This window comes from Amblyomma maculatum, chromosome 5 (genome assembly GCF_055883805.1).
Source record: "Amblyomma maculatum isolate TAMU_Amacu chromosome 5, ASM5588380v1, whole genome shotgun sequence".
NCBI classification, from domain to species: domain Eukaryota; kingdom Metazoa; phylum Arthropoda; class Arachnida; order Ixodida; family Ixodidae; genus Amblyomma; species Amblyomma maculatum.
The window spans coordinates 3,847,754-3,874,258 of NC_139348.1; the positions used below are offsets into that span (position 1 = coordinate 3,847,754).

The 26,505-nt window shown below is 44.5% G+C and overlaps 1 protein-coding gene across 1 annotated transcript in view; it reads left to right on the forward strand.

Moving 5' to 3' along the window:
- The window catches only part of Ccn (cellular communication network factor protein Ccn), a 291,840-nt gene extending 265,630 nt beyond the window's left edge, over positions 1 to 26,210 (forward strand). The window contains exons 4-7 of the mRNA XM_084603039.1: positions 7,213 to 7,447; positions 9,293 to 9,526; positions 16,382 to 16,608; positions 24,476 to 26,210. Of these exons, the coding sequence (XP_084459165.1) occupies positions 7,213 to 7,447; positions 9,293 to 9,526; positions 16,382 to 16,608; positions 24,476 to 24,724 (945 nt within the window). The 3' untranslated portion in view covers positions 24,725 to 26,210. The remainder of the gene's footprint in view (positions 1 to 7,212; positions 7,448 to 9,292; positions 9,527 to 16,381; positions 16,609 to 24,475) is intronic.
- Positions 26,211 to 26,505: the final 295 nt, after the last annotated feature.

Sequence of the window (26,505 nt, forward strand, 5' to 3'; positions counted from 1 at the left end):
GGTGTGCACCACAAAAATTATTCACCTCAAAATATTCCTAAAACCATACCCCAAAGATGCCCTCAGAATATGCGTTAGCGAGTATTCCAATTGTCCAAACGGGCGTTTCCTTCATGAAACAATACATGACCGCTTGGCCCTTCTTGAATCTGTTGGCTTGCGTTGTGTAGCAATAAACGTATTCATCAGTGCAAAAGAATGCATGGAGAAATCAGAACATGCTTTCCGGCCACACGATTCCCACTCGCGAATTCAATGACACAGTCTAGATTAATATAGGTTTCGTCGCTGTTTTAGGAGAAGTTGAGCCGGAATCGTAGATGTTAGAAATCCTCTCCGGAGATAATATTAACGTTATCGAAGTGAGTCCATGGAAATAGTTGATAGCTTATAAACGCAGCTCGTTTTGATGTAAAGAAAACCGCTTTGTCGCGCTAGTAAACAGATATGGGCTAACTTAAATTAATTCTTAGTGGTCATGCGAGACAGACGCCTTCAGGAGCCTCCACGTAAGACAAACTCTCCACGCTGACAAAGTCGCGCGCCTTCTGCTCACAGTTTAATATATGCTCGTAACGCGGGCACCATGTCGGCCTAAAACGTTTCGGGCCATACCGTCTGCCGCGTATACCTTACTCTAGTACTTTCTCGTATCTCGCCACGGCAATGGGGCGCTCACAATGGACATGAGAACCGGAGACCAAACGCATGCGGTCCAAAACCTATAGGTTCATGCACTGGTGCCTACAAAAGCAAACGCAGCACGATATTGCGTTCTGACATTGTTCATGCGTTCCTTGAATGAACCGCGTGCTCTGAGAGCAGCTCGTCTATGTTCAGAAGTCATCCAAAAGTGCGAAGTTGGGATCATCGCCCGTACGGAGCAGCGCTTTACTTTCTCACTATGCGCGTCTTTGTACGTGCAGGCCTGCACTTTTGCGCAAGCGGGAGCATGTCCACAAGTTGCAGTGGTCACGCTGAACACAGAAAAGGCAGTATTAATTATTCTGCCTGGAACTGTATAGGAGCATAAAACACCTCGAAATTAGCGGCCCACACCATTGACGTCAATAAGAGCCGAGTCAGCGGAATTTGCCCCAATGTCGGAACCAGTTGTAGAGGTTATATTCGCATACAAGCCTAGAAGCGCAGCCGGGCGACGGACGCACTGTAAGCACTCCGTGTGGCCCCGGAAGAGTCAGTGAGCGAGCGGCCAGCTCTAGCAATTGCCGCGCCATAATCGAATTCCTATTCATGCATGCTCCGCTCTTTCTCCGACGCCTGCAGTCACTTCTCGCGTGGAGCAGCGTGACTGAAAGACACGCCGCCACTCGCTTTGCTGCCGCAACTCCGTGGTGCTGCTCGAAGCATGGCCGTGCTGTCCGCCGCTCTCTGGGCGTTATTTATACTGCCGCTTTGGCTGCGAGCTGCGGCGGTGCCAAAGCAGATGGCTGCATGAGATCCGGCCTGAAAGCGGGTGAAAAGAACAACATTCATACGGTGTGTACGCTGCGGACGCATCGCCTGGACCCGGGGGAAAACGCTAAGACGGTTTATTCACGCCCTATCGGGGAAGCGCGCGCCTTATGGCCGAGGGCGAGAGCGTTTTGTTTCCACTTCCAGGTAGCTGTGCCGTTAAATGGGGAAGTCTTTGAGAGGACTCGCATTCTCACTTACGATAAAAAGGAATGCAGATCCTGATAGTATGGCAATTTGATGCGGGTGGTGTCTGACGCCCTGGATTTTCGAGTGGTCGCCGTCCGACCACCACATGCCAAGGTGTCGCGTGAACAAGAAACCAAGGCTGGAACTTTGAAGTAGGAACTCCCAAAGTGCGTCAGCAACTCCATATGATATAAAAAGCTGAGTTGTGCGCTTTGTAAATGCCGAGCGTATTGCTCGCAGGTTCCGCAAATGCGTCTTTCTCATTCCTTATGTGTGAGAAAATATATTAGAGCGCTCAATTTACATCTTGATTTTTGTTTCTTTTTTATAAGTGCCGCTGTGCTGTTGTTCAGACGAGCCACAACCCAGTTATTGGCACGGACCTATAGGCCCATCTCAGAGTTTACCTGGCGATACAGACTATACCGTGTACATCTTTCTTTTTTGTTTTGTTACCGCCTTTCCGGGTATGGCTCAGTATTGCATTCTCTAAAAATTCTGGTATGGCTAAAAATCGCTCAGAAATCTGAGGGCTCACGTTCATATATCCGAAGTTCTCTTTTAAAATATTCGGCCCAAATGCTGGTTGCACAGCGCGACGACCAACAGAAAACGTGAAATCACGCAGAGAGGATTACAAGCGACACTGTTTGGCACTCCAAGCCGCCGAGGACAGACAGCGCACGCAGGGGGACCCAATTCGTTTTGGTGGTGTCGACGTTAAGTTCGACGCTGGCTGCGCTGTTTCTTGCCGCTAGTGTACATTTTGCGCAATATCACATCAGCCAGAGCGGCGTGAAAATGGAGTTTCCAGAGAAATGTTTGCTCTGTAAGCAAACCGCTTCAGTATTTCTCTCCTCTGCTAACATATATAAGCTTCGCCACGGCTCTGTGGAGGAACGTGGCAAATCGTACTTTTATCGAAACCCACACGCATCCTCAGGGCCGCAAGCCGAAAGCAAACGGGCTCAAAGTGGCAGCGGGTAGAGAAAACATCAAGTAACCTGCTACCCGCTCACATACGTCACGTCCAAATGGAACGCGAAAGAAGACGCAAATCTGCTTCATACAGAGCGGATGTTTTTTCTTTTCTTTTTCAAGGATGGATTTTTTTCGTGAGCCTTTGTCTGACGAAAAAGTTTTTTTTTTCTTTCTTTTTTGCGGTCGTCTCCTTGGAAAGTAGAAAGACTTGGCTGCGGGTGAAGAAAGGCCTTTCCTTTCTTTCTAGCACTCCGCGAGAGAACCGAGAAGCAGCAAGCGAAATTACCAATGAAAACCAATGAAATATTTTAGGAAGTTTTTTTTATTTATTGATCAGTTCAAAGCTGTCGAGCTAAGGGCAGCGTTGTACGTTTAATCTTGAACTATTGAATAAATGGCTGGACCTAAAATAACTCTTCTATGGTTCCTGGACAAGCAGCTCAGATCAAGGCATCTATACGTGTGCACAAGAAACTGTGAATTTTCAGTACTACACCATGATAGGGCGGCACCAAATTGATTGATTGATTGACTGATTGATTAATGTACTGATTAGTCATTTGATTTATTTATTTGCTGATTGATTTATTGGATGCGAAAAAGAGCTGTGCAGTGGAAGCCTCTTGAATAATTTTGGACATCCATCTGAGATTCCGTAACATGCACCGAGGATGAACCGCAGGCCATTTTCGCATTTCGCAGGCACTGAAAATGTGGCAACCACCACTGGAAATCCCGTTGTAGTGGACGTAAAACCAGTGTACTTGATGGGGAAGTACATAGCACACTGTACGGTGTGGAATATGTTCTGAGAAATGAAGCGAATGTAAAAGAGAAAGAGAAAAATTTGTTGCTTTGAGGGACAAAAATAGTCAGCACTGCTATACGTTAACTTGAAGTGACTACAAGCGTGCTCGATCTTTGCTGAGCAAAGGATAGGGAGGATGACAGATTTTTTTGTCTGCCAAAAAACTTTCACATCACTGCACAATGAATCGCCTGATTACGCATGAACCGAGAATAAAAAAAAAATTTTGCGTGTTTTCTTAAGTATTCTATGTAATAAACGCACAAAACACATTCGAATAATGATACGTTACAGTTATTGATATTTTTGTGTGGTTAGAGTTCGGACGTTAGAGACTCAACACTTAGCCATTGCTTCCTCACGTCAATATTCTAGTTTTTCTCACCACATGCTGTCGGTCAGAATTTCTCTCCAAAACCTTCAGGTTTCAGTAAGAGCAGGCCGCCTTTCTGGTTGTGGTACTGCTTTACTCAGGTTAGAAAGACAACGCATTGAGACCTATAATGATGAAAAGTCGTCAATTCTTTAAAAGATATATTAGAGTACAAGGGCGACATCATAAAAAGTAAGTGAGTAGGGGGTTACACCCTGCAACAGAAGCACGTTTAGTTGTGAAAAAGCAAATCATTTGCCCCCAAGGAATACTAGCACTCTCGAGTAACCTGGTTCAGGTGCTCGTTCTCAACCATTTTTCTAAACGCACTTTTTTTTCCTCTTAGAGGACAGGGTAGGCCCTATTCCTCTTATGCATTTTAGCCTATATTTGTGACCCTTTTCTCATGATCTCCTAGGGTTAAAACATTGATCTTGGTATCCTTATAATCAGCAATCTAAGGTAGTGATACTGAACTGGGATTATTGTTTTCCGAATAGTAGATTTGTTGTTTGCTTTTTTTTTACTAGGTCTATCTGATTTTATACCCAAAATCTGCAGTAAATATCCGTTAAAATAAAATTCTCTGCACTAACTTTCATAATTCTAGTTCAGAAGACTCTCTGTAGTCTTTACTCATTACTACCTAAGTTGTATCTCCCTATCATCTGTAGTTCCTGAAAAAAAGGGGTTAAATGCAGCAACATTTCACGTTTTGAGGTAATTGTCTTTGAAGTGGAAGAAAGAGCATTATTACAATACTAACTTTAGAAATACATACTGATGCAGTTTTTTCAATAGCCATCAGCATGTTAGTCACCACTATAAATAATATTTCTTTTCTCTACCAGCTGTCTTGCTTTCCCGACCCCCTTGGTGACCTATCGTGTTGCACGCAGAACGAAGTATAGTAGCCGTCATTCAGCTTCACATAGCCAGTGGACTCTTAATCGCCCTGCAGATATTTCCAATAACCTCAAATTCGAATTAGAGCCATGTTGCTCGATGTTTTCCATCTGAATGTCTCGACCCGGGGCACTGAGAGCCACTTTGCAGATTGCTGGGAGAACGTGTCAGCAACTCCTACGGCATCTTTAACCAGCTGGAAATCCTCATCGCATGCTTTACACTAACAGCTTTCAGCGACGGCAAAAGAGAGAAGGTTAATGTCAATCAAGCCATAGCTACGGTCAAAATTTTTGCAATTATGGTCTCCATGCGTTTCACCTAGCGTGAAAGCTTCGGCGGCAACGCGCGTGGTGACCGCGGCGTCCGCCGCGGGATTGAGTCTCGGAGATTTGGTGCCATTGCTGATCGATTTATGCATCTTCCTGTGGAAGCACAGTCTCCTAAACCACTTCTTTCTTTTCGTCACTGTATGAGGGCTAAATATTCAGCTTCAAAATAACGTAAATTTCAGTTGCCCACGAAACACGCCGAAGCGCAAACAAAATGTCGTGAGTCTCGAGTAATCTGGCTGCGTCTGATTATTTGTTTGGCTACACAAAATGTGCTAGCTAGCTTTTCACTGTTGTCGGATCAGTGACAACCATCCCGCTAAATGTGAACAAAAAGACGCTGAAAAAAAAAAATATTTTTCAGATTAGGAGAGGCAAAGGTCTCAAGCAGGTGCCAAAAGGGGGCGTTGCTGGTCGCCGCCTTGGTCTCGAAAAATGACGATTTCGGATCAAATATTTCGCATGCCGGTGAATGAAGGACTGGACTATGCAAAGGATAGAATAGGGGTTTTGATTTGGAGGAAAATAAAAAAAAAGCTATATATATTTTTTTAATTTTGCCTACCTTGTTTCTAGGACACCACTCATCAAAGATTCAAGCAAGTTTTGGGGAAAATGGTGCTGACGGTTTTTGTGATTGTTGCGACGTGAAGAAATGGTATCATCGAGAAAGAATTCTCACATGGAAGTGATTTCTGAGAAAGCTTTCACGTGGACATGCTGGAACGGAGATCTGGCTTGTTCTTCTCCGATGAAGGAGAGCCCGCAGCTCGCGTTCTGGATTTGCAAGTACCCATTGTGCCAATATAAGCCCATCGCCCCCCTTCGTACAAAATCACACCCAGAAATTATAGAAAGCTGTTTTTTTTCTGTGAGAACCTGTTCATGGGCGCATTTTTCTTCCAAATCGTAACATTACGCAAAAAAGAAATCAATACATAGCAAGGTGTTTGTACTCTTGCACTACTCGTTGTAATAAAGGCACTACACAGTTTTTTCATGGATGGGCCAATCCCTCGGTGCAAGCGCAGAACAGATTTTAAACAATGATTTTGCCACGCATCGAAATATTGCACCAAATTAATTAACATGTTTGTAACAGTATCTTACATTATTCCAGTGCTAAAACACAAAGATAAAAGTGATGCTCAAAGAGGCTGTGATCAGAATCGCACGCGAGAGTTTTTGTGCCTGCCAGTGTCAACAACACATCAATAAATACAAGAGTGTGCATATTTAGCCCCATAGTCGGCATCTTTTCACAAATTTCACAAGGCGCAGTTGCAGGATATTTATAGCACTCCGGTAATTAATCTTGTTAGGATATCTACCAACGATACGATGGAGTGGATTACAGCGAACAGTAACATACCTCGAAATACTACCCATCTTGGAGCAAACCTCTGCACAGCCACATAAACAGCCCTATCATATACAACGAAGGCTGCAGTTATTAACGATGTCTCTGGATGTGCATAAATGAAGGCGATTTTTGTTATTCTTATTGTCATTAGAAAATTCAGAATGCGGGCGGCGTCATTTTAATGACCAACAGGTGTTAAAGAACAAGGACCAGAGATACGTGGGTAGGCCATGTATAACCAGTGCGCTTTGATAACCATTGACAGGCAAGATTTCTTAATGTGATTGCTATATGGTTTACAACATTTTACCTCCGAAAACGATATCGGCTCTGATAGACGCCATACCGGAGGGCTCAAGAAATTTTGTCCGCTTGGTGTTCTTTAATGTGCACTGACATCACGCAGTGGACTTGGCGCTTTAATTTTCACCTCGATGAAAACGCGTCCGCCGAGAACGGGAAAAACAAGGAATATAAGGATAAGGTGGAAAGTGCCACGGTTATCGAACTATACACTTGAGAAGTGCATCTAGGTGAGCCTGCCCGGCATGGGCCGTAAATCAGGTTGCACCGGGTGGCGGCCCACTGAGAAATTCAGATGTCAGGATAGTCGATTCTGCACTGTTTGGACTTTTGCTTCATGGACCTTAAGCGTGCAATTGACAAATAAGAAAGCTAAATGTAGTAGCAGCGGCTGCTATATTCGTCAGCTCTACTTCCCGGTCTTCAGCGATGGCGACGATACGTATATCTCAAGCTGAGCACAATTCATTGGCTCTTGCAGGGTGCGGTGCAGTGCGGTCCCTCATGCCGCTGCAGCAGCGGTGGCCCTCACGAAGGCGGCGAAGGAGGTGCCCAGTGTCCCGACGGCGTGAGCCTGGTGCGCGACGGATGCAACTGCTGCAGCATCTGTGCGCGCCAACAGGGGGACACCTGCGACGCTGTACAGCTGTGTGACGCCCGGAGGCAGTTGCACTGTGTCTACCCGGACAGGAACGCTTCAGTCGGAACCTGCAAAGGTACATGTTCCGCGCCCATAAATCGTTAATTCAATCATTCGTACACCACGTGTTTGTGTGTGCTTAGTGTAGCTTTTAAAAAAGCTTAGACTTGACAAAAAATCACAAAAGGAGCGGCGACCGGAAAATCTATGATTGGTACAGCTGGCAGTCGTCTTTTGCTATGTTTTTTTTTTTTTCATTTTTAATCCTTACCTCGTCCAGTGGTTAATTTGTTCATCAACTATCTACAATTAAAGAGTGTTTAGGCTGCGGGAGGACTAACATAAAGTTAATCATGTGCCTGTGTTCATGGCATGCCTATAAAAAATTCCGGGGATGAAAGCGCATTTAGATCAGAACTTTAAGCTCTGACAGGCATTATGTTTAAATTAAGCTTCCGCTTCTAAACTTGCGCAAGTGCGAAGGCACCAGTGAAAACATTCAATTTCAGTCTCCGCCATAGTAGCTATTGTCTCATTTCGACGGGGGCATTTTGACCATTTTTCAGTTCAGGAGTACTCTCAAACAGGCCTGCTCTCTATAGATAAAAACTTTGAAAAAGTCATCACTGCAGTTAAAATATTGTTTGCAGAAAGCTTGTTTGTTTTGCATCTCTATGAGGGAAAAAAATGCTAAAAAACGTGAGAAGCAAAACGACACAAAGCAAATATCAGCCTTCCTTTTGCGTGTTTACTTTCGTTGCTTCAGGTAGCTTATTAGCTAAAATCTCGTGTTATGCAGCCGCTACAGGTTTTGAATGTGCTGTTGTCGCGTTAGACACCTGGAATATATCATCTGCGGATGCGGAAACAGTGGAGAGTCTAATCCTCCACTGTCTTCACTCTGTAGTGAATGTGGCGTGTGCGAGATAGTCCCTTTTTGGCCTGATACTACCTATCAAGAAGGGTTTTCTGGCAGGCTAGTTGGTGCTTGTCGTTCATGATTAAACTGCGCGAAAAAACACGGACAAAGACAGAAAACACGTACACACAAGTGCGCAGACTTCCAACGTTTATTCAAAAAACGCTTCGAGCATGCCTTTTATACGCTCTAACAATCACCGCATGACAAAGCCGGGATCAAAAAACAGATAAGTATTGACAGATACGTGTACATGATGCGCGTACTCGCCAGAGTGTCAATCTAAACTACACCAGTGCGTGCAAGCTTACGCACCATTGAACCTTGATAAAAGGATGAAAGCGACCGGGAGAATAAAAATCCTGAAAGTGAAGATAAAATAAATACCACGAAAGAGGGCATCAACAAAACGCCGTATTACTAGCGAAAGTTACTCAGAAAAAGGGGAAGAGACGCGGAACCGACAGTAATAACAGAAAACGATGAAGGTGCAAAGCGACTACAAGACATAAGCTGTAAAGAACTAAGAGCTAAGAAAACCATCGAGGCTAAAACTATGACACTGATAGTGAAAGATAGAGACAACAAAACACAAAGGTGTCCTTGTCCGTGTTATTTCGCGCAGTTTAATCATGAACTACTTATCAGGCTGCATTCAAATGCCAACACTTTCAAACATTATTTCTTGCATATGGAGGTCGACGTCAATGCGCAAGCGCTTGTTGCTCGTCCAGTTCGCAGTGACCCTTCGGTAGAAGCCTGAGTTACGCTGGTTGCTAAGGGCGGACTTTTAAGAAATATCAGAGGTAAAGCTAAATGGGTGTGATTTTGCGGAAATTGCAGGAGTCGACTGGAAGCAGCTAGCATAGGATCGAGTTAATAGGAGAAATATGGGAGAGGCCTTTGCCCTGCAGTGGGTGTAGTGCGGCTGATTATGATGATAATTATGACGATGATGATGAAAAGCAGTCACCACGTTATTGCTTTGTCTCGGCCGCCCAGTCGTGCAGGGACAGTCGTGCCAGGTAGAGGGCCTGGGCCAGTATAAGGACGGCGCCACCTTCAAGCTGGACTGCCGCACGCAGTGCTCTTGCCAGAACGGCACTTATGGCTGCGTCTCGCTCTGCCCGCACGAAGGGGTGCGCCCTTCGGCCGAGTGCCGCAATGCCCGCCTCGTGCGCCTGCGGGGCAACTGCTGCCGCGAGTGGCTCTGCGACCACGACACGCTCAAGCAGCGTAAGTTTCTCTCCGGTATACCTCTGCCTCTATACCCCTTTGCACTCTAGTCGCTGCCTGCAGATGTTCCTGTAAAAGCAGAGATGCGCGGATAACTTTCATAACGACCGATACCATGCAACTTGAATGACATTGGTAAGGACAGTAATTGCATCTCGCCTGCCACAAATATTGACTTAGTGACAAGCGCTGGCAGCACTTTGTTCCCCAAGAGTCCGTTCTCTGCCGTCTTCACCTTGGGGCCTTTGCGGCCGATAAAAAAATATCAACCGATCGAATGGCCTAGCTCCGCGTGTGCGGAAGGACGAAAGAGCAGATTGAAAAGAAAGTGGAGACCGACGATAGGGGAGGCAAGGAGAGGAGATAGCGTTAAGCCTATGGCCCAGATAGTCTCGGCACTGGAATTCAGGTGGGAACAAAGCAAAAGCAGCATTAATGCGGTATGCACTACGGGCTTTTTTTACCGATTCCAAAGTTCATCCGCATACGCGCCTTGCGTGGTCGATATATCGGTTTCTTATTCCCGTTGCTAAACAGTTACAAAACACTGGTGCAGATTAGCATTGCTCCAGAATGACGCTTCTGGCTAGAAAATGGTTAGGTAATGTCAACACGATCGTGACTTCTGAAGAAAAAAAAAAAACATGCCGAAGAAAAAAGGGAAAGAGTGACAATCACGACAATAGAAGTGAGAATGAGTCGGAAATTTGTTTTACTTGTCAGCAAGAAGTGTAAAGCAGGAATACCGTGTGCTCAAACAAGCACTTCTGAAAATTCTATTCACGTGCATTATGCAAATCTATGTGCACCTATGTGCAACTCATTGTCCATCCAACAGATCTAGCTTTTTGGCAAACTATCAATTTGGTCACTGTTTTGTTTAAGGAATGAGCCAAACAAGAACTTTCTCATTTTTCGGAGTGCCCTCGCGGACACGTGTTTTGGTCAATTCATGGCTAATTAATAATGTCAGCCTAGTAGTGAGGGTTACATGGCTCGTCCATTTACAACCATTGATATAATTGCTTAACTCCACTCTTTGCATTGCTGGCGTGCAACGATACATATAAATACATATAATATGTGAAATTAGCATTTTAAGATGAGAAAACAACTTATTTGAATAAAGCAAAGTTCGATGTCCACAGCACATGAGTAATTGTGCTAAATTATAAAGCACAGAGGAATGCAATACCAAAATAAATTTAGTTTTGTCATATGTAGGTGCAACGGAACAATCGTTTTAAAATAATTACGATGTCTTTTCTACCGACGTATGGCAATAACAGCGACATATGACCATTACGTCCGCTGTAATATTGCTGTCGTTACTATTGAAGTATTTCATTTTTCCTTAAAGAAAAATGGCTGTCATCTCATCCGGAGTGCTTTCTTTAACTGTTTAAAGCTTGTTACTTTAAGTCCTACAAGAGACACGACAGTGCGGTCTGTGCAGGTAGATTGCACTTCAAGGCGGACATTATTTACCCGATAGATTTCAGTGATGAAACGATTAAATACAAGAATTAACCTATCAACTTCCGTATTTTTGAGTCAAATGGCAGCATATTGAAAAATAAAAGATGGAAACATAGAAGCTTTGACTGTTTTTTTAATTTTTTTTTTTTATGAGGAATGCTTCTAGAATTATTTACCGTCGTAAATACGCATTTTTTAGCTCGTGAATTTGGCTTCTCGAATATCACAAATTCAAAACGTCGTCGCTCGGCTTATATAGCGCGGAAAATATGCTAACTGCTTCTACGGCACTGAATAGACAAACTGTTTTTGTATTTCCTCTATTAGAAATTCTAGCAAAGTGAATAAAAACAAAAACAACTGTGCACTGCGAGAAGCCAACTTTACGTGCTAAAACATATTTTTAAATTTTAATATTTCGACTTATGTTGCCAATAAAGAAAAGTTAAGAACTAGACAACTTTTGTGTTGACTGCCTTCAATTTCTTAACATCATGTTGCCCCTTAATCGAAATGTACAAATGTTGATTTGTTGGCACACCTTTATTCACTGAGCGCTGTCACGTATGTACAAAATGCCTGCCTTAGTGTACAATCCACCGGCCTAAACCGCACCAACTTATCTCACGCAAGTTTAAAATAACGACCTGTTAACATTTGAGAAATAAACGCGGTACAGTGCAGCGTACATCAGTACAAGCACAGTTGAAAGAAGGATTGCTTTCAGCTGCCTGTTCAAGGAAGAAAACGTTTTTACAACGCCACAACACTTCAGAAAATCTGGCGTCAGCGCGGGCATTGTGAGTGGAAAAATCCTTCGGCAGGCAGTAGTTAGCAGGGGACAGACAGGGCGCTAATTGGTCGGCATGTTGTGTGCCATCACCAAACCAAGAGGTGGCAGGAGCTACCTACTCGGGTAGCAACTGTGAAATACGAGAAGGATACAGAACTGAGACTGAAAGTCCTTGTAACCCGAGTTACGCACGCTATTTTCTGACAACCAAGCCATTATTGTACGGCTTTGTTAATGAGGGGCATTATGTTGACGTTCGGTGGTCTTTCATATGAAGAGGCAGCTTTTGAGTGTATGCTAATGAGTATGCAGATATAATAGAGGCATCAATTAAGGCATGACCTATTGAACGCGTTGAATAGTGCTTGTACGCGATATCGCTTCACGCTCTTGAAGGCAGCGGTAATGTCCCCCCCCCCCCCCTCCTCTTAGCATTTGGGGGATAACTCGAGCATGTAAAAATAGTAGAAATTCTTGAATAGGCAATCGAATATTCTCTCTTTCGATTCGTTGAACAAATCAGATTCTGAATTCTCAAAATTATTCGAGTGAAATTGAACATGTTCACAAGTTTCCAATTAATTTGCGTAAAATTTAAGTCAAATGGGGCACGCTTCATAGAATGCTGTCGCGATCAGACTGTGCCAGGTAACGAATTGAACACCTAATGCGGCATATTACTGTCTTCGGCATTCGGGATTCTCAAACATGACCCCCAAATTTGTTTTATGCGGCAGGTTTCAGGCAGGTTTGTGAGACCCTGCATTGATATCCGGTCTCGCTAGCCGCGGCTTATACATCCCGCATCTTTGATCTGGTGAAAAATTGCAGTAATTAATTCGCTTTTGCCATCTTTTTTATAAATAAGGGGTGACGCTCGTATACTTATTATACTTTACGCTGCGAAGCCTTTGATCGATAGCGTTGTGTCTTTTTGCAGCTATGACCCTTTTCGTTTCACCACCATACCGCGTGCAGCGTCTCCGATAGCAATTCAGCGCTGTGTACGACGATTGGTATTTCACGAATATTATCAGTAGCCACAAATATTTCCAGGAATAATCGATATGTAATAGATTAAACATTCAGTCGCATTATTTGTATTAGATTTTATTTTGACAGTGTATGATTCCCATAGTACTTCTATTGTAAATGTGAAGGCAGTGGGCTGACCACATTCTGGATCTATAAGAAAGAAAGCTTTACGGTTAAAAAAATGTGCTGCCTGCAGCATGTTGGAACAGCAAGAACCGCATTACTCAGAAAACATACTCTTGTGAAATAGCACGACAAAAAAATGCAGTTTCTATTATCTAGCATTTTCTTCATTTCTCTTCTTAAAGAATAACATCTTAGTTGGCTTGCGCAGTGCAATGCGCCTATCGCAAATATTACGTCAGACGGTATTTCACGCCAGTAAAGGCACTTATGAAAATAGATCGCACTTTCCTTAACAGCAACTTTCAGGTTTCGACGCTTCCCTCCGCGAGTTACCAGTGCAGCAGTTTCGCCACTCTAAGGGCAACGCTAACCAAGCCGTTTTACCATGTATACCCTCGCTGATCTCAATGTAATGGTAGTAAGCCTCCGTCTTTCGAGGACACTTCATCTTAATATGCCATATAACGTAATGTGGATCCAGCGTAGAACGGGAAAAAGAAGATGGCTGCAGAGTATGAAAGAGCGCTGAACAAGGTTAGAAGGGGAGCCCCAGTTTCGTTTCGACAAGTGGAATTTTTTTTCGACATGTCGAAACGTTTTCTCGGCTTGCGAACTGAGGCTTCCACTCTACCCTTGTTCAGCGCCCTTTCATATAATGTAATGCGTAATGTAACAATACGTAATCTGAAAAATCCTCTTTCACAGGTAATTTCAGGATCATCTAACGAACTCGAACAAGACCGAGTATGCCTGAAAGTCTGTTTGGCTTTTTTCGAAAGGCTAGTAAATGCCACCTGATATGCCTAGCAAAACTGCCCCAAACGTAAAGTCGGCTTCAGGGGATGAACATTAGCCGGCAGAAACGGCTATTCTTCATAAGCTGCTGTTCAACTGTTGCTTGTTCGAACCTTGGCGCTTCACTTAAAATAGTTAACGAGAGGAAGGAACTGGTCTGTTTCTCCGCGCAAGGTTGCTATTTTTTGTGCTGTCCACCGTACTAATGAATCAACCTCACCGTCTATCCTACGGGAAACTGCACATGGACCTCAAATTTTGCATTACGCTTAGGCATACGAGCAGGCTCTTTCTTAGGAAGAGAAATTCTCTGGCCATGGAGAAGCCAGTGAGCCAGATTAAAGTGAGGAAACAGATACAGAATCCCAGAAATATAAAGAGGAAGTCATTACTGTGTCCCTTCTTGTGTAATTTTTCTTTAATGTATGCCCGCGCGCCGGCGCAGCGCAGTGACCGGTCCAAAGAATTGATTGCCTTGATTAGAAATTGCTAGCGTCATCCCACAATTCTTGGCTGCCGTCCTCTCGTTGTCTATCCTTTCCACGGCGTCGTTTCGCCGGTATGACACCTACACGCACTGCACAAAAGTAACCTTTAGAAATCTGCCGCTAGGAATGGCATGCTAATGCAAACGCGAGTCATTTCCTCAAAATAACAGCTTGAGGAGCTACTTGGTGCTGCATAGTACCCGGAACTGCGGCGCAACGTACATAAACGCGTGGGTAGAAGCACAACCCAGGCACGCACTACCCGCTGTAATATGAAAATGAACACGTACTTTCTTCAACACTCAGCCACAACTTCCTTTTCTACTCCCAAGTACATTGCACACCTCTTCTTTCCCAAGCAGGCGTCTAGCCAACAATAACCGCTAGCAGCACAATCATCGCAGTCAATCACTCACGTTTACGTTCACTTCTGGTTGTTTAAATGTTCTAGGAGTGAACGTGAACGTTAAACGAGGCAGCTGCAGATGTGTGGTGGTTTTTCTAGTTTGTGCCTATGTGGTGGACGTTGTGACTGTCATGCTTAGACAATGTGAGTGAAGGACTGGGAAGATTGTGCTGCTAAATATTATTGTTGGCTAGAATGTGGTGGAAGTTGTGGCTGTCATGATTGGACGATGTGAGTGATGGACTGGGATGATTGGGCTGCTAGCTATTATTGTTGGTTAGACACCTGCTTGGGAAAGAAGAGATATGAGAGTGTGATGTACTTGGGAGTAGAAGAGGAAGTTGTGGCTGAGTGGTGAAGAAAGTTCGTGTTCATTTTCATATTACAGCGGGTAGTGTGTGCCTGTGTTGTGTATCTATCCACGTGTTTGTGTACGTTGTGCCGCAGTTCTGGGTACTATGCCGTTCCCTCAAGCCCGTGAAGAACCCCGTGGTCACCGAACAGGTATGTTTTGCGGTGATATCCGCCGTGCAGCTGTTCTCCTTACGCTTGTACGAATACCTTTTTATGTCAGCGGACGTTAAAGATCCCCAGGTGGTCAAAATTACTCCGTAGCCCTCCACTACGGCTTCTCTTTCTCTCTTTCCACTTACACTCCCACCTTCCTTCCTTCCCTTACGGCGCGGTACAGGTGTCCACAGAAACAAGTGTGACAGATACTGCGCTTTTCCCTTCTTGTGAATCAATAAAAAAAAAATGTCACTGGCTATCACTCTCCCTGCTTGCTGTCTAACCTTCCAAATCCTCTTGATCGTCACACGTGTTCGTCCCTTCCCATGCCACGGTAAACTTCTCTGTTGTGTACGAAACTCATTAATGACGCACTGACACACACTGCCATTCGCGTCTACCGCTTTCCACCACTGAGTAAGACGCCAGCAGTTTGGAAAATTATGCTTCAGTATTCGATGTGGGGTTTAAAGACTTCAAACTCTATCAATCTGAGCAGCTAAATCAACTTGGCGTCAATGCCTTCTCAACCCCGCGCAAGACCATAGAGCTTGCAACCTACCGCTTTGCCCGTACAAAGGTTTGGACCCATAATTGCTGCTCGTGGTTCTGAAAAGCCTTTCCTCGTGTCCTGCGCAAACTGCACTACAACACAGTCCCGTTATCACGGATCGGCTCGTACACTCCGCAGTGCGCATAGACGTTTTTATTGGCTGCAACTGTGCTCCACGACCTTTCATTACTTTAACAGTTGCACGTAATATTAGCGCCAAAAATGGTCGATGATGCCCCGGCTGGTCTACTGCACTCTGTGGCGCTTCTCATGGTTCGCTTCGAGCAAATAGGCATAGATCTGCTCGGTCCGTGTCCGAACACTTATGATGGTGAACGATGAATTTTGGTATGTGCCATATATTGCTCGTTATGCTGAAGTGTCCGCTCACTCTTCGGCTAATGCCTACCGAGTGTCATGGTTTGTACTTCGTACTGCCCTCTTAGGCCATAGAGCATGAGCATCCCTAATGAATGACAGAGGCCATCAGCTGACAACAAGGTTATTTTTGCGTCCTTGTGTCTCTGTAATAATGGATGCTTAAATGAGCAAAACTACTCTGCAAATGTCTTTCCGTTTATTGAGTGCGCCTCATTAAGGCTTTGCCTTGTCGTTCAGGACATGTATGGGAAAGAAGGTGCGGTAAAAGGTACATCTGAATCTCGTGCAGCACTGGCCCTGGCTCGTGCCTCGTGCGAGAGACACGCGGGTGACTGGGGCCCATGTTCGGCGTCGTGCGGTGTCGGCGTCTCCACACGGCTGGTGACAGACTTTCGCCTCGGCCAATGCCGCAGCCGCAACGAAACACGCATCTGCAACGTGAGGCCCTGTACTGCGCAAGACGCCGGAGGTTCTTCGGGGGGCGCCGGCTCCTCGGGGTCGCGCCACAGAACCAGGGTGAGTGACCGCGAACGACGCTAGGAACAGTACATTCAACGCAGTGGATCGAGTGCAAATATGTTCCTGATGCAATGACCCCTGTAGACTTTTTGGCGCTAGGAAGAGAGTATTTGAACTATTTGAACTAAGAGTAAATATGAGAGAAATATTCAGTGGCTAAACAGCAGCACCAAAATGAGTCAGCCATTGCAGTATAGGTGAGACAAGCTATGCACGGGACTCTGACAGGGATGTATGGTTCAACGGGCTGTCCGCAGGTGCTGCACACAGGCATGGAGTGAGTTAGGGAAAAATTGCACTACTGCATATCTTGGAAAGAACTACATAAATGAGATGAAGCTCCTAAGCACCTCCCCCTTCCCGAAAGAAAAATCTGAGCTTTATGTAGTCTAGCGATGGCATTGTACAACCTGAAGCTTAGCCTATAGCAAGGCTACCACCACAGAAGAACGGCTCGCGGATGTTTAACGTTGCGGAGGTCCTTTTGCTAAGTAAAGTGATTGGTAATGGGTTCGGGCGCTGACCAGTCAGTAACGCAACGGTTCGTGTAAGTTATTTTTCTTTTGATCAGCGGACCAATAAAAGTAGCTGAGTAAAACATCTTCCCACCCTTCCATTCGCGAGCCGTTTGAACCATAGCTACTCTTACTAAGAAATAAGCATTTCTGGGTCGCTTGCATTCTATTCTGCGTCGTAGTTCGCATTCAGTGAATTCTGCGACATAGAGAACTCTCTAGTCTTGCATGAGCTGAACCATAAGACGATGTGGTCAGTGTCGAGGTTCGTGATATATTCCTAATCGTTTATTTAATGATGCAGGTGAGTTTTTTTTTTTAAACGGTGCATGCGAAATAGATCAGAAGACGTTTAAGCCCACCGACTAGCCCATTAAAATGTATTTTATTTATTTATTTGCGATACCCTCAAGCGCCTAGGCATTAAGAAGGGAGTGGGCAAGCAAACAACGCAAGAAAATATTTTTTAAAGGCGGTAAAACAACGTAGTTAAACTATAGGAACATACAATATTCCAAGCAGTCAAGGAAATGAAGAAAAAAAAGTACAGAAATAGCAACAGTAACTGACCGATCACAGTAAAAAAGAAACAAAGCACGAACAACTACCTATTATACGCATCAGATAAAATCATCCTTATCAGAGACTGACGATAGGCAGCATAATCACGTATACGTGAGTGCAGTAACTGGTGATGATAAATTTTATTCAAAAGACACGGGCGTAAAAATGTACTACGTTGTGCGAGAGACCGCAAAGAAAGATTACATTTCATAGTGGTGACACTCGCCGTCCGGTTAAAATTAGGAAGTGTAAAATGAACTGCTTTATTTCGAACAAGCTCTAGTGAAGCGAAAAGCGAGACGTGATTAGGGTCCCGAAGGTGGGCGCATATTCTAATTTAGGAAGAACAAGTGTTTCATAAAGTAGTAATTTTAAGGAGACTTGAGCTTTGTTGAAATTACGACGTACATACCTTAGCATGCGGTTAGCGCTGCTAATAATTAGTTCGATGTGTGGTTTCCAGGTTAGTGACGAAAATATGAGCACACCCAAGTACCGGTAGGATGCTACAGATGCAATCAGAACATTATCCAAAGCGTAAGCGGAGATAGTAGTATTTTGTCTGGAAACCCTCATTAAACCGCACTTGCGAGAGTTTAGTTGCATTTGCCATTTTTTGCACCAAAGAGAGATGTTAATGAGATCAGACTGAAGGTAGTGTTTGTCGTATTAAACATTATGGTCTAGGTTTAAAACCGAAAGCTTAAGCATAAGTAGCTTGTGGTTCTCCTTATCAAATGCCTTTGTAAAAATTTAGAAATTACATGTAGCCACTGCGATTGCATGTAAAAACCGTATTGCAAGGGCACTAAACTGTGCTCAAATTGCTGGTAGCTGGGGGTTGCTTCCTCTTGCCTATTTCAGGCCAAACACTGGGTGCTTGCTGTGTTGTAGATGTAGTATTGGTCGTCGTTATATATGCTTTATTTTTTTGTCTCGTCTTTTTTTTTTCTTGGAGTGTTAACCCAAAGAAACAAATGTCACGCAGTTTTTGTAATAGGAAAGTAGCTGCGCCAAACCAAAACTAAGCACGTCATAAGCTTCATTTTCATGCTTCCTCTGACCGGTTCTAGCGGACAAATTATTTTCGCAGGTGGCACTGCACTCAAGTTATTGAAGTAGAAGTTCTACTATTCTAAAACAATTGTTTCGATCGTTGAAGACGGCCCATTGATACGCTCATTTCCTGCAATGTCAATTCGTCATCTTTAAGGCAGTATGATGCGAGTGCTTATGCAAATGAACTTTTCATCATTAACATATTCTACTTACATGTGCTTTGCGCACGGAATAATATGTTAAAATCTGCCATGAAGAGTATGATATTTCGTACAACGGGATGGCTTTATTTTACCCCTAATTTCAGCAAGAATAAGCGCCCAAACTAAATGTACGAAATCCCGGAAATATGAACCTGGAAATATGCATGCACTTTAGATGCCCATGTTACGAATAAACCTACACTTAGGTATCGCTTAACTACTTGTTCAGATGATGGACGAAGATAAAAGGAAAATGAAAACGCCAGTAGAGGCTCCAAAAGTGTGAATAGTGTAACGGTACATTTCTTTCCTGTCTGTTCTACCAGTCACAGGAATGAAATAATGCAGCCAGTGGTCAATAATAAAGCGTCCGGTGGCGTCGCGCCCATCATGAATACCGGATTAACCGAGTCCTTGGGCGTTTCTGGCGCGGCACGCCCGTCTGGCGACGCCCTGTAAATTATGAGCGTGAAGGACGTTCTTAGTGCAGTGTAAGCCCAAACAGACGAAGCAACATGAGCTGCCGGTCTGAATTAAAAAGGTTGAAATGTGGTTCAGTAAGCTCACTTTACCCGATAGCGTATGCAGTTCGTTCGATCTAAAAGTCGTCGCCGTAAGTCAAAATAAAAAAAAAATACTTGTCGCAAAAACACGCCCGCATTTCGATACAAAGTTGTCACTCAACAATACTGTGTGCAGCGTTTAGGGTGGTTTAATGCCATTTCACTTTCCATTTACCATCCATCCGATAGTCAAGTTGAAGGCTAGTTTGCAGGAGGGATTCAAAAACGGCAACATATGTAGTACCTCCAATTTTGCGTTCCTCTTAGAAAGTATAGGTGTCCACCTAGAAGTGAGAGAGATAATGCGCCTTCCTTTCCCCGAATACAAAACCAACAAAAGACAAAAAAGCTTTGCCAGTCTCTCAATGCCGAAATCTTGGCGTATGAAAATGCGGCGTTAAAGGCGCTATTGCATCTACTGTTAAGGCTAAGCTTAAACATTCTCGTAAACTTTTTGTACTGAATTTTCAATGTTTCTCTCGCGAAGTTCGGGTAATTTAATATATATCGGTCCTCGGCCTTGTTATTTCGGCTCACGTATTCGAACGATGGAAAGTTCACGCAGCAAGTAATAACGCGGCTCAAAAGAATGTCAAATTACGAAAATATTCCCTTCGTTTCAAGAGTTCATGATTTATTTTTTTGCAACAACAGCAGAAAATTGCAGCCTTAGCTTGATTTTTTGCCTAGATAGAAGAGCGATATGTGGCATATGACTAAAACTCAGTTTCATTATTATTAGAATGCATGTTACAGCCACGCGGAGGGACAACGGACAAGGAAGAAACCAACAGGGCAGGGCGTTGTTGGTCAGACTCTTTGTTTGAAAACGCACCCGGCCTTCTCATGATTCTTTGCTGGCCATCTATGTGTATTTATGGAATCAGTTGCAGAGATGTTCATGTCACGACACTGGCTGATGATTGTTCATAAGGAATATAAAAAAAAAACAGCACCTGTCAGCTGGAAGCTTTTTCTTCTGTGCTTTGTGCATGCGCTATGTTTCTGAACGTTTTTAATGAACAACTAGCGAGTAGAAATCGAAATGTTGCTGGAAATTGGTTTGCAACGCCGCTTGGTGTCAGTGGGTGCTGATGAAGCTAAAGTATTGGTAGAAACTGGCTTGGGACATCATTTGCCGACAGTAGATGGTAATAAAACTAAACACGTGACAGCGAAGGCCATACTGAGAAGCAGGTGTTGTCAGATTTTGACTAACCCATTACATAAATTTGACGGCGTAGTCCTTCAATCAGTGTAAATACGAGACAATTTTTATTGTAGCGTTGAAAAGCTTCAAGCGGTAGGTGATACAAATATACATTGCTACGTTTTTCGTCATATTCTCGAAGTTGTCTTCCTGTTGTCTCTCTTCTACGCTAAATATTTTTCTGAGGCGAACTTTTCTAGTCTGAATAATGGCTCCCAATTTTAGCTAAAATTCGTGTCGTCAGTACTCTCAAACTAAGAGGCTTCACTCGTGCTCTAGTGAGACGTTAAGATGCTTTTCGTGTTCTAGCAAGACGTCAAAAACGTTATCCAGACAAAGACACGTGGCATGAAAAAACCTGCATATAACTAGATCACGAAGTTGCCCACATTTACGTTGGTGCGTACACCATTCCGCTTCGCGCTCTCAGTCAGCCGTATACGTGCGCAGATAGACTGCACGTGGAGCTGCCCTTTGCAGAACGCGTAAGACGCTAACTCCAAAAAAATTATGGCATCGTTTGCTCTATATATGTTATGCAGAAAGAAAAAGGAGTAGGAGACGTCGTCTTGGCGTGTTTTATCATATACACCCTGGTGCCTCCGCGCCACTCTTTATTGCCCAGAAACACGTGGGATGAACTGAGCACGCCTCGTGCGCAGCCACGTACCGGTGGCTACCGGCGCCGCCTGGGCCAGTCATCTCTCGCGTATTACGACACGTAAACGCGTGTTCGGAGGCCTCCACGTTTCTGCCAAACGACACCGCCGTGCGGTATAACGACCGCACTGAGTCGGCACTGAGTCGGCGATTCGGCCGCAATATTCCGATTAATGCGCCATCCGTTGCCGAAACACTCACGTGAATGGGTGGGGGCCGAGGGAGAAAAAGGGGCATCGATTGCCGGTAGGAGTTGAAACGGGGCATAGAAGGAAGCGTTGCGTAAGGGGATGTCTCTGAGAGGATATAGTGGAGTGGTCTGCGCGGATACTTCGGATTCATGGCCGCTTTTGTTTGCCTGTTACCTGTGCTTACTGGCTATATTAATGACAGTTGTGCTTGGCAATCGAGGCGCGCCTACTGTACTGATCACCATTTTGCCGTTGTTTCGTTTGCTACGAATGTATACGGTAGCCCACCCAAGGAGGTGTCACGTAGGCAGATGGGCCAGTCTATTACTTTCGATTCACAAATGACAAAATTAATATAATAGTGCATACACCGATAAGAAATTACGTGTAAGCTTACTCAAAGAATTTCATTCATGGAATTCTCGTACTGCTGTAGACAGTGCTTAGTGGCTTTTTTATGTTACTTTTGTCAGAAAATACCATAGGTGACGCAGCTAATAACCCACACTACGTGTTCCAAGTAACGCAGTTTCTCTGTGTTGGATTGCTGTTCTAGTGTCTACAGTCTCCTGTATATTAGGCAAATTACAGCTATCAGCGCGCCTGAATACACCACACTGAACTTTCTTATCACCAGATGGAAGGCATATGCCTACCCTTCTCTAAATCGGAATTCCTGTCCTTGTTTTGAAGGGTACGATGAGGGCTGTCTGAAGCACGAACGTAAATTATTGTGTTTTTACTTTCAAAATAATACTGCCCTTTCTTTGCTCCTATTGCGTTTTTATCTCCACTGCTAGCGCCTCTTGCTTAGCAGCAAGTCTTAACTTAACGCCAGCGCTAATTCACGTTGCTTCGTTCCAATAACGCGAACCACAAGAAAGGGCCCTTTTTTATTTCTATAATACAATTCGTATTTTGAGGTTTACTTGAATGGCGGTAATCGGTTACCACTTGATTGTAGTCTGAAACCTAGATAAGAGAGCCTTCATTCGAATCTCTTGTTTCAAAGAACAGCTGATTATTTCCTCCAAAGGGGGTATGGGGGAATATATGAGGAACATAGCACCTGAGTACCAAGAAAGAAGGTAGCATGCGCTTAGAAAAATGATTTATGGGCTATAAGGCTTTTGCATCGATTAGTTGTTTAGTTATGTTTTTGTAGTGCATCAGCCAAATTATACGTAAGAAATTATCTGGCGTGTCCAAATGACTAAAGGAAGCGCTGGTTCACCTTAAACTCGTACATTATTGAACAGCGGCCACTGAGCAGCCCATGAATGTTTTCGAAAATGATTGGTGCTAACTGTTTTAGGGCGCATCAATATAGTCGATATTTGTTTTCTTTTTTTTTTTAGAGTAAAGCTTCGTCGGGCCTTTTCATTTTTTAGAACACAATTATCCAATCAATTCGTAATTGTGTTCCAAGGGCTCAACATTTCCGTAAGGTCTAATGATTGATGAAGGAAGATTAAAATAATAGGCCTTGCATTTATTCGCGTTTGGTTGAATGGGAGTTATTCATAAACGCCTAGCAATGCTTCAGGAAGGGCCGCAGCGTATCGGTTATGGTCAGCGGGCGCAATGGTATTTGCTTTGCGCGGTTAATGTGCTGCTTCCGTGCCGGCGGAAAGTATAAATCTCGTATACATTACAATATGACGTATAAAATAGATTATATTATAATATATTTTTACATTATATGCTTGCAGCAGAATAATGGGAGCAACACAGAGAGAAAGGCGTTATCGAACGTATGCATATCCGCTGAATGCGGCATCGGTCGATGCTTGGTTATTTAGTCGTGGTTACAAGTAGACGTATGATTGTTTGAAAACTGCATAATAGATAAAACGGGCGCTATATTGGCACCTTTAGCTGCGAGTCTGTCATTCCCTCCATGGCGAGTCAGGGTAATTTGTTTTTAATGTTCATTGTTATTAATATACGCTGGTCAGACCTTTTTCACCAGTCCATATAATATGTCAATCCTTTGTTAGGCACTTTCTGGTAATGTGGCAAAACGTACTGAACAGCACTGCAGTGCCTCACGTATACCACGCTACAAGCGACATGGCCGAGCGAACAATAGTACTAGCTTTTATCGGCGAAATCTAAAATAAGGTGAGGGAGGGAGAAATCACAGACTGAGTGAGAATTGGTCGACATGTAAGCTGGACGTGGTGGCCGAAAGAAATAATCAGAATGGAACTTCAAGCGCCGACGGTTTAATTTTGGTGCATCGCTGGGCTTCATGATGCCGCGCCAGAGTTTAGAGGTTCCGTTTGGCACCCAACTTTTGCCTATAAGCCTTCATGCGCACGGCCTCTGGCAATAGCGAACTGACCACCGGCAGAGTGGCAGAGTATCCATGTAGCATCAACTAGGCAAAAATGGGAAACAAAGGTTGGCACTTAAGATTAAGCGGTAGCAGATGAACCTGTAATATATGTATACAGAATCGGCATACGATTTATTGGGCTGTTATGTTCAATATTTCAAAATAGTGGCTCAAATCTACATGATGTTTCTTCTCCCAAATGTTACCTAGGAACTTTTGAATGGCTGTCCACAACCATTTCATTGACGACAACATTTAAATGTCTTACGCAGAAACCCTTAGACGTGTTTATATAGCACGTCTCACGTAACCGCACATCCTTCACAGGTACAGTAATGCTGTGCAGCTCTGTATTGACTTCTTGGTCAGTTTTCTCGCAAATAAGTAATGAGCTTGGCAATTTTATCTAAAGGCTGAGCAACTTGCAAGATAACATCTCTCACGCCTGTCGTTACCTGCTGTTAAGCTGAAAGGAATGTTTTTGTGTTCTCTTGCCTACTTTTCTTGGACTGAAGGCTGTTTCTGTTTTTCCTTTTCCTGTTCCCTGGGGTCGTGCAGAGAAACCACCTCTGCCGCGCCACGGTGCGGGCCTCGTGCGCAGCGCCACTCACGGACGGCGCCAACTGCACCTCGGTAGCCCCGCAGACGCCGAAGTACTGCGGCAGTTGCCCGGGCCGCCGATGCTGCTTTCCCGTGCTCACCACGACCACCACACTGCCCTTCCACTGCTTCGAGGACGGCGCCTGGGTGACACGCCACAAGGACGTCATGACCATCGTGCGCTGCCGCTGCAAGCCCAAGTGCTAGCGAACTTCCCCTGGTCGCGTCCATCGGCTCGGGTGATCTCCCAGGGCAGCTCTCCGCGAGCGATCTGTCCTGACCGCGTCGCCACGGGAAGAGCGGCGGTCGCGCACTGTTCCTGCAAGCCCAAGTGCTGGCGCCACTTCGCGTCTACGCACGAGTTCTGATGCGATAGCACCGCTGAGGAGTGCCGGTGTCTTGTGACTCTGCCACGCCTTTGCTGTAGACTGGATCATCAGTCAAAGCGAGTTCAGAGCCGACATGTGGCAGCACTGCTTCAGCACTGAGTGAGGACGCATCCCGTGTGCAGCGAACGCGTTTTTCGGAGCAGCATTTGATCTTCACCTTCAGAATCATTAGACGCGTTTGGCATCTGACCGCAGCGCTTGTTTCCTACGACTACGAACGTTTCTGCGGGCCTTTGCGCGTGTTTTTCTCTGAGTGTTTGCCGAACTTAAGTGACCTGTGCGGGATGCAGTTGCGGCTTGTGGGGCCAAAGAGCCGTTGGATACAGCTAAGCGAAACCGTCGGATGGCTTGCAACTGGGGTAGATAAAATGTCTTTCTCGCCATGGGCAAATTCATGTTCAGAGATAACTGAAAGATGTATGTCTTACGAGAAGCAAGACTGCGCTGCACTCAGCCTGCTGCATATAAGAGAGATACGAAAAGGTCTATACAGTGCTCGACATGTGCAGCAAACTACAACACATCACTGGCGCGCTGTATGTATTGCCTGCTGTATGTATGTGTCACTGCCGACAGAAGCTGACAGTGTCACTGCGTGCGTGCGTGTTTTTTGAAATGAGTAGAGTAAATATGCGACGTCTTTTACTGAACATCGCAATCTAACTGTTAATTTATTGAGCAGTTTGGGGTGGCCCTTTTTCCGCCGCAGTGCGACAACCTGCCGACACTCTTTAGTCTGTGTAACGGGCTAAACATTGTCAAGTATCTTTGCGTGGCGAAGTGCTAAAAAACACTGAATATTCCGGGGAGCGCCTGCCGCAGTCACCCGCTTACTTGGGAAAAGTGGATGTAAGCTGTGGTATTTTGACCTTGGGTGTGAACTGAAGACCACAGCACAATAATCGTGCCCTCAGGCGACTTATAACAACGCATGTTTACGAGCAGTGACATTTACGGCGCAGAACTCTGAAATGTCTTAGGCTGCATGTTTAACGGAAGCTATGTGACAGCGTGTCTAATTAATTATTTCCTATCCAATTAAATTTAAATTTACACCATGGTTCGTGAAGCTGGAAGTGTATGCAATTATAAGTCCCTACACCGTTGATTCTCGTTGAGGATACCGCGCTGACTTCGTGGGGATAATTCTGAGGACCATGCAACCTATTTCCGCAGTGAGAAAAAGGTCTTGTTCTTTGAGAGGTTACACGACTGTAGCGTTGTTTTCTTGTTGACACTTCAGACGTGTTCCTTGAAGTGAGTGCTTGATTGGTAATACATGCACCTGCGTGAGAATTCAATAAATGACGTAAAATGTACCGCATCGTTTCATCTATTATCTTGAACTACGCTTCAGAATGGGACTCGCTGAAATGGCATATCCTAATTTAGGTGCAGCCTTTCTGGCAACGAACACATCGCACAGCAAAGACAGCATACAAAAGGTTTATATGCGGATACGTTTTTGCACTGATGGCGTTAATCTACTGGTCACATAAATTTTAGCAAAACCTAAACCGACATATAGGATTTATGGGCTGTTTCAGGGAAGTGTTGGGGGACACTGACATATTTGCAAGCGGCGGGTGCAAAACACTC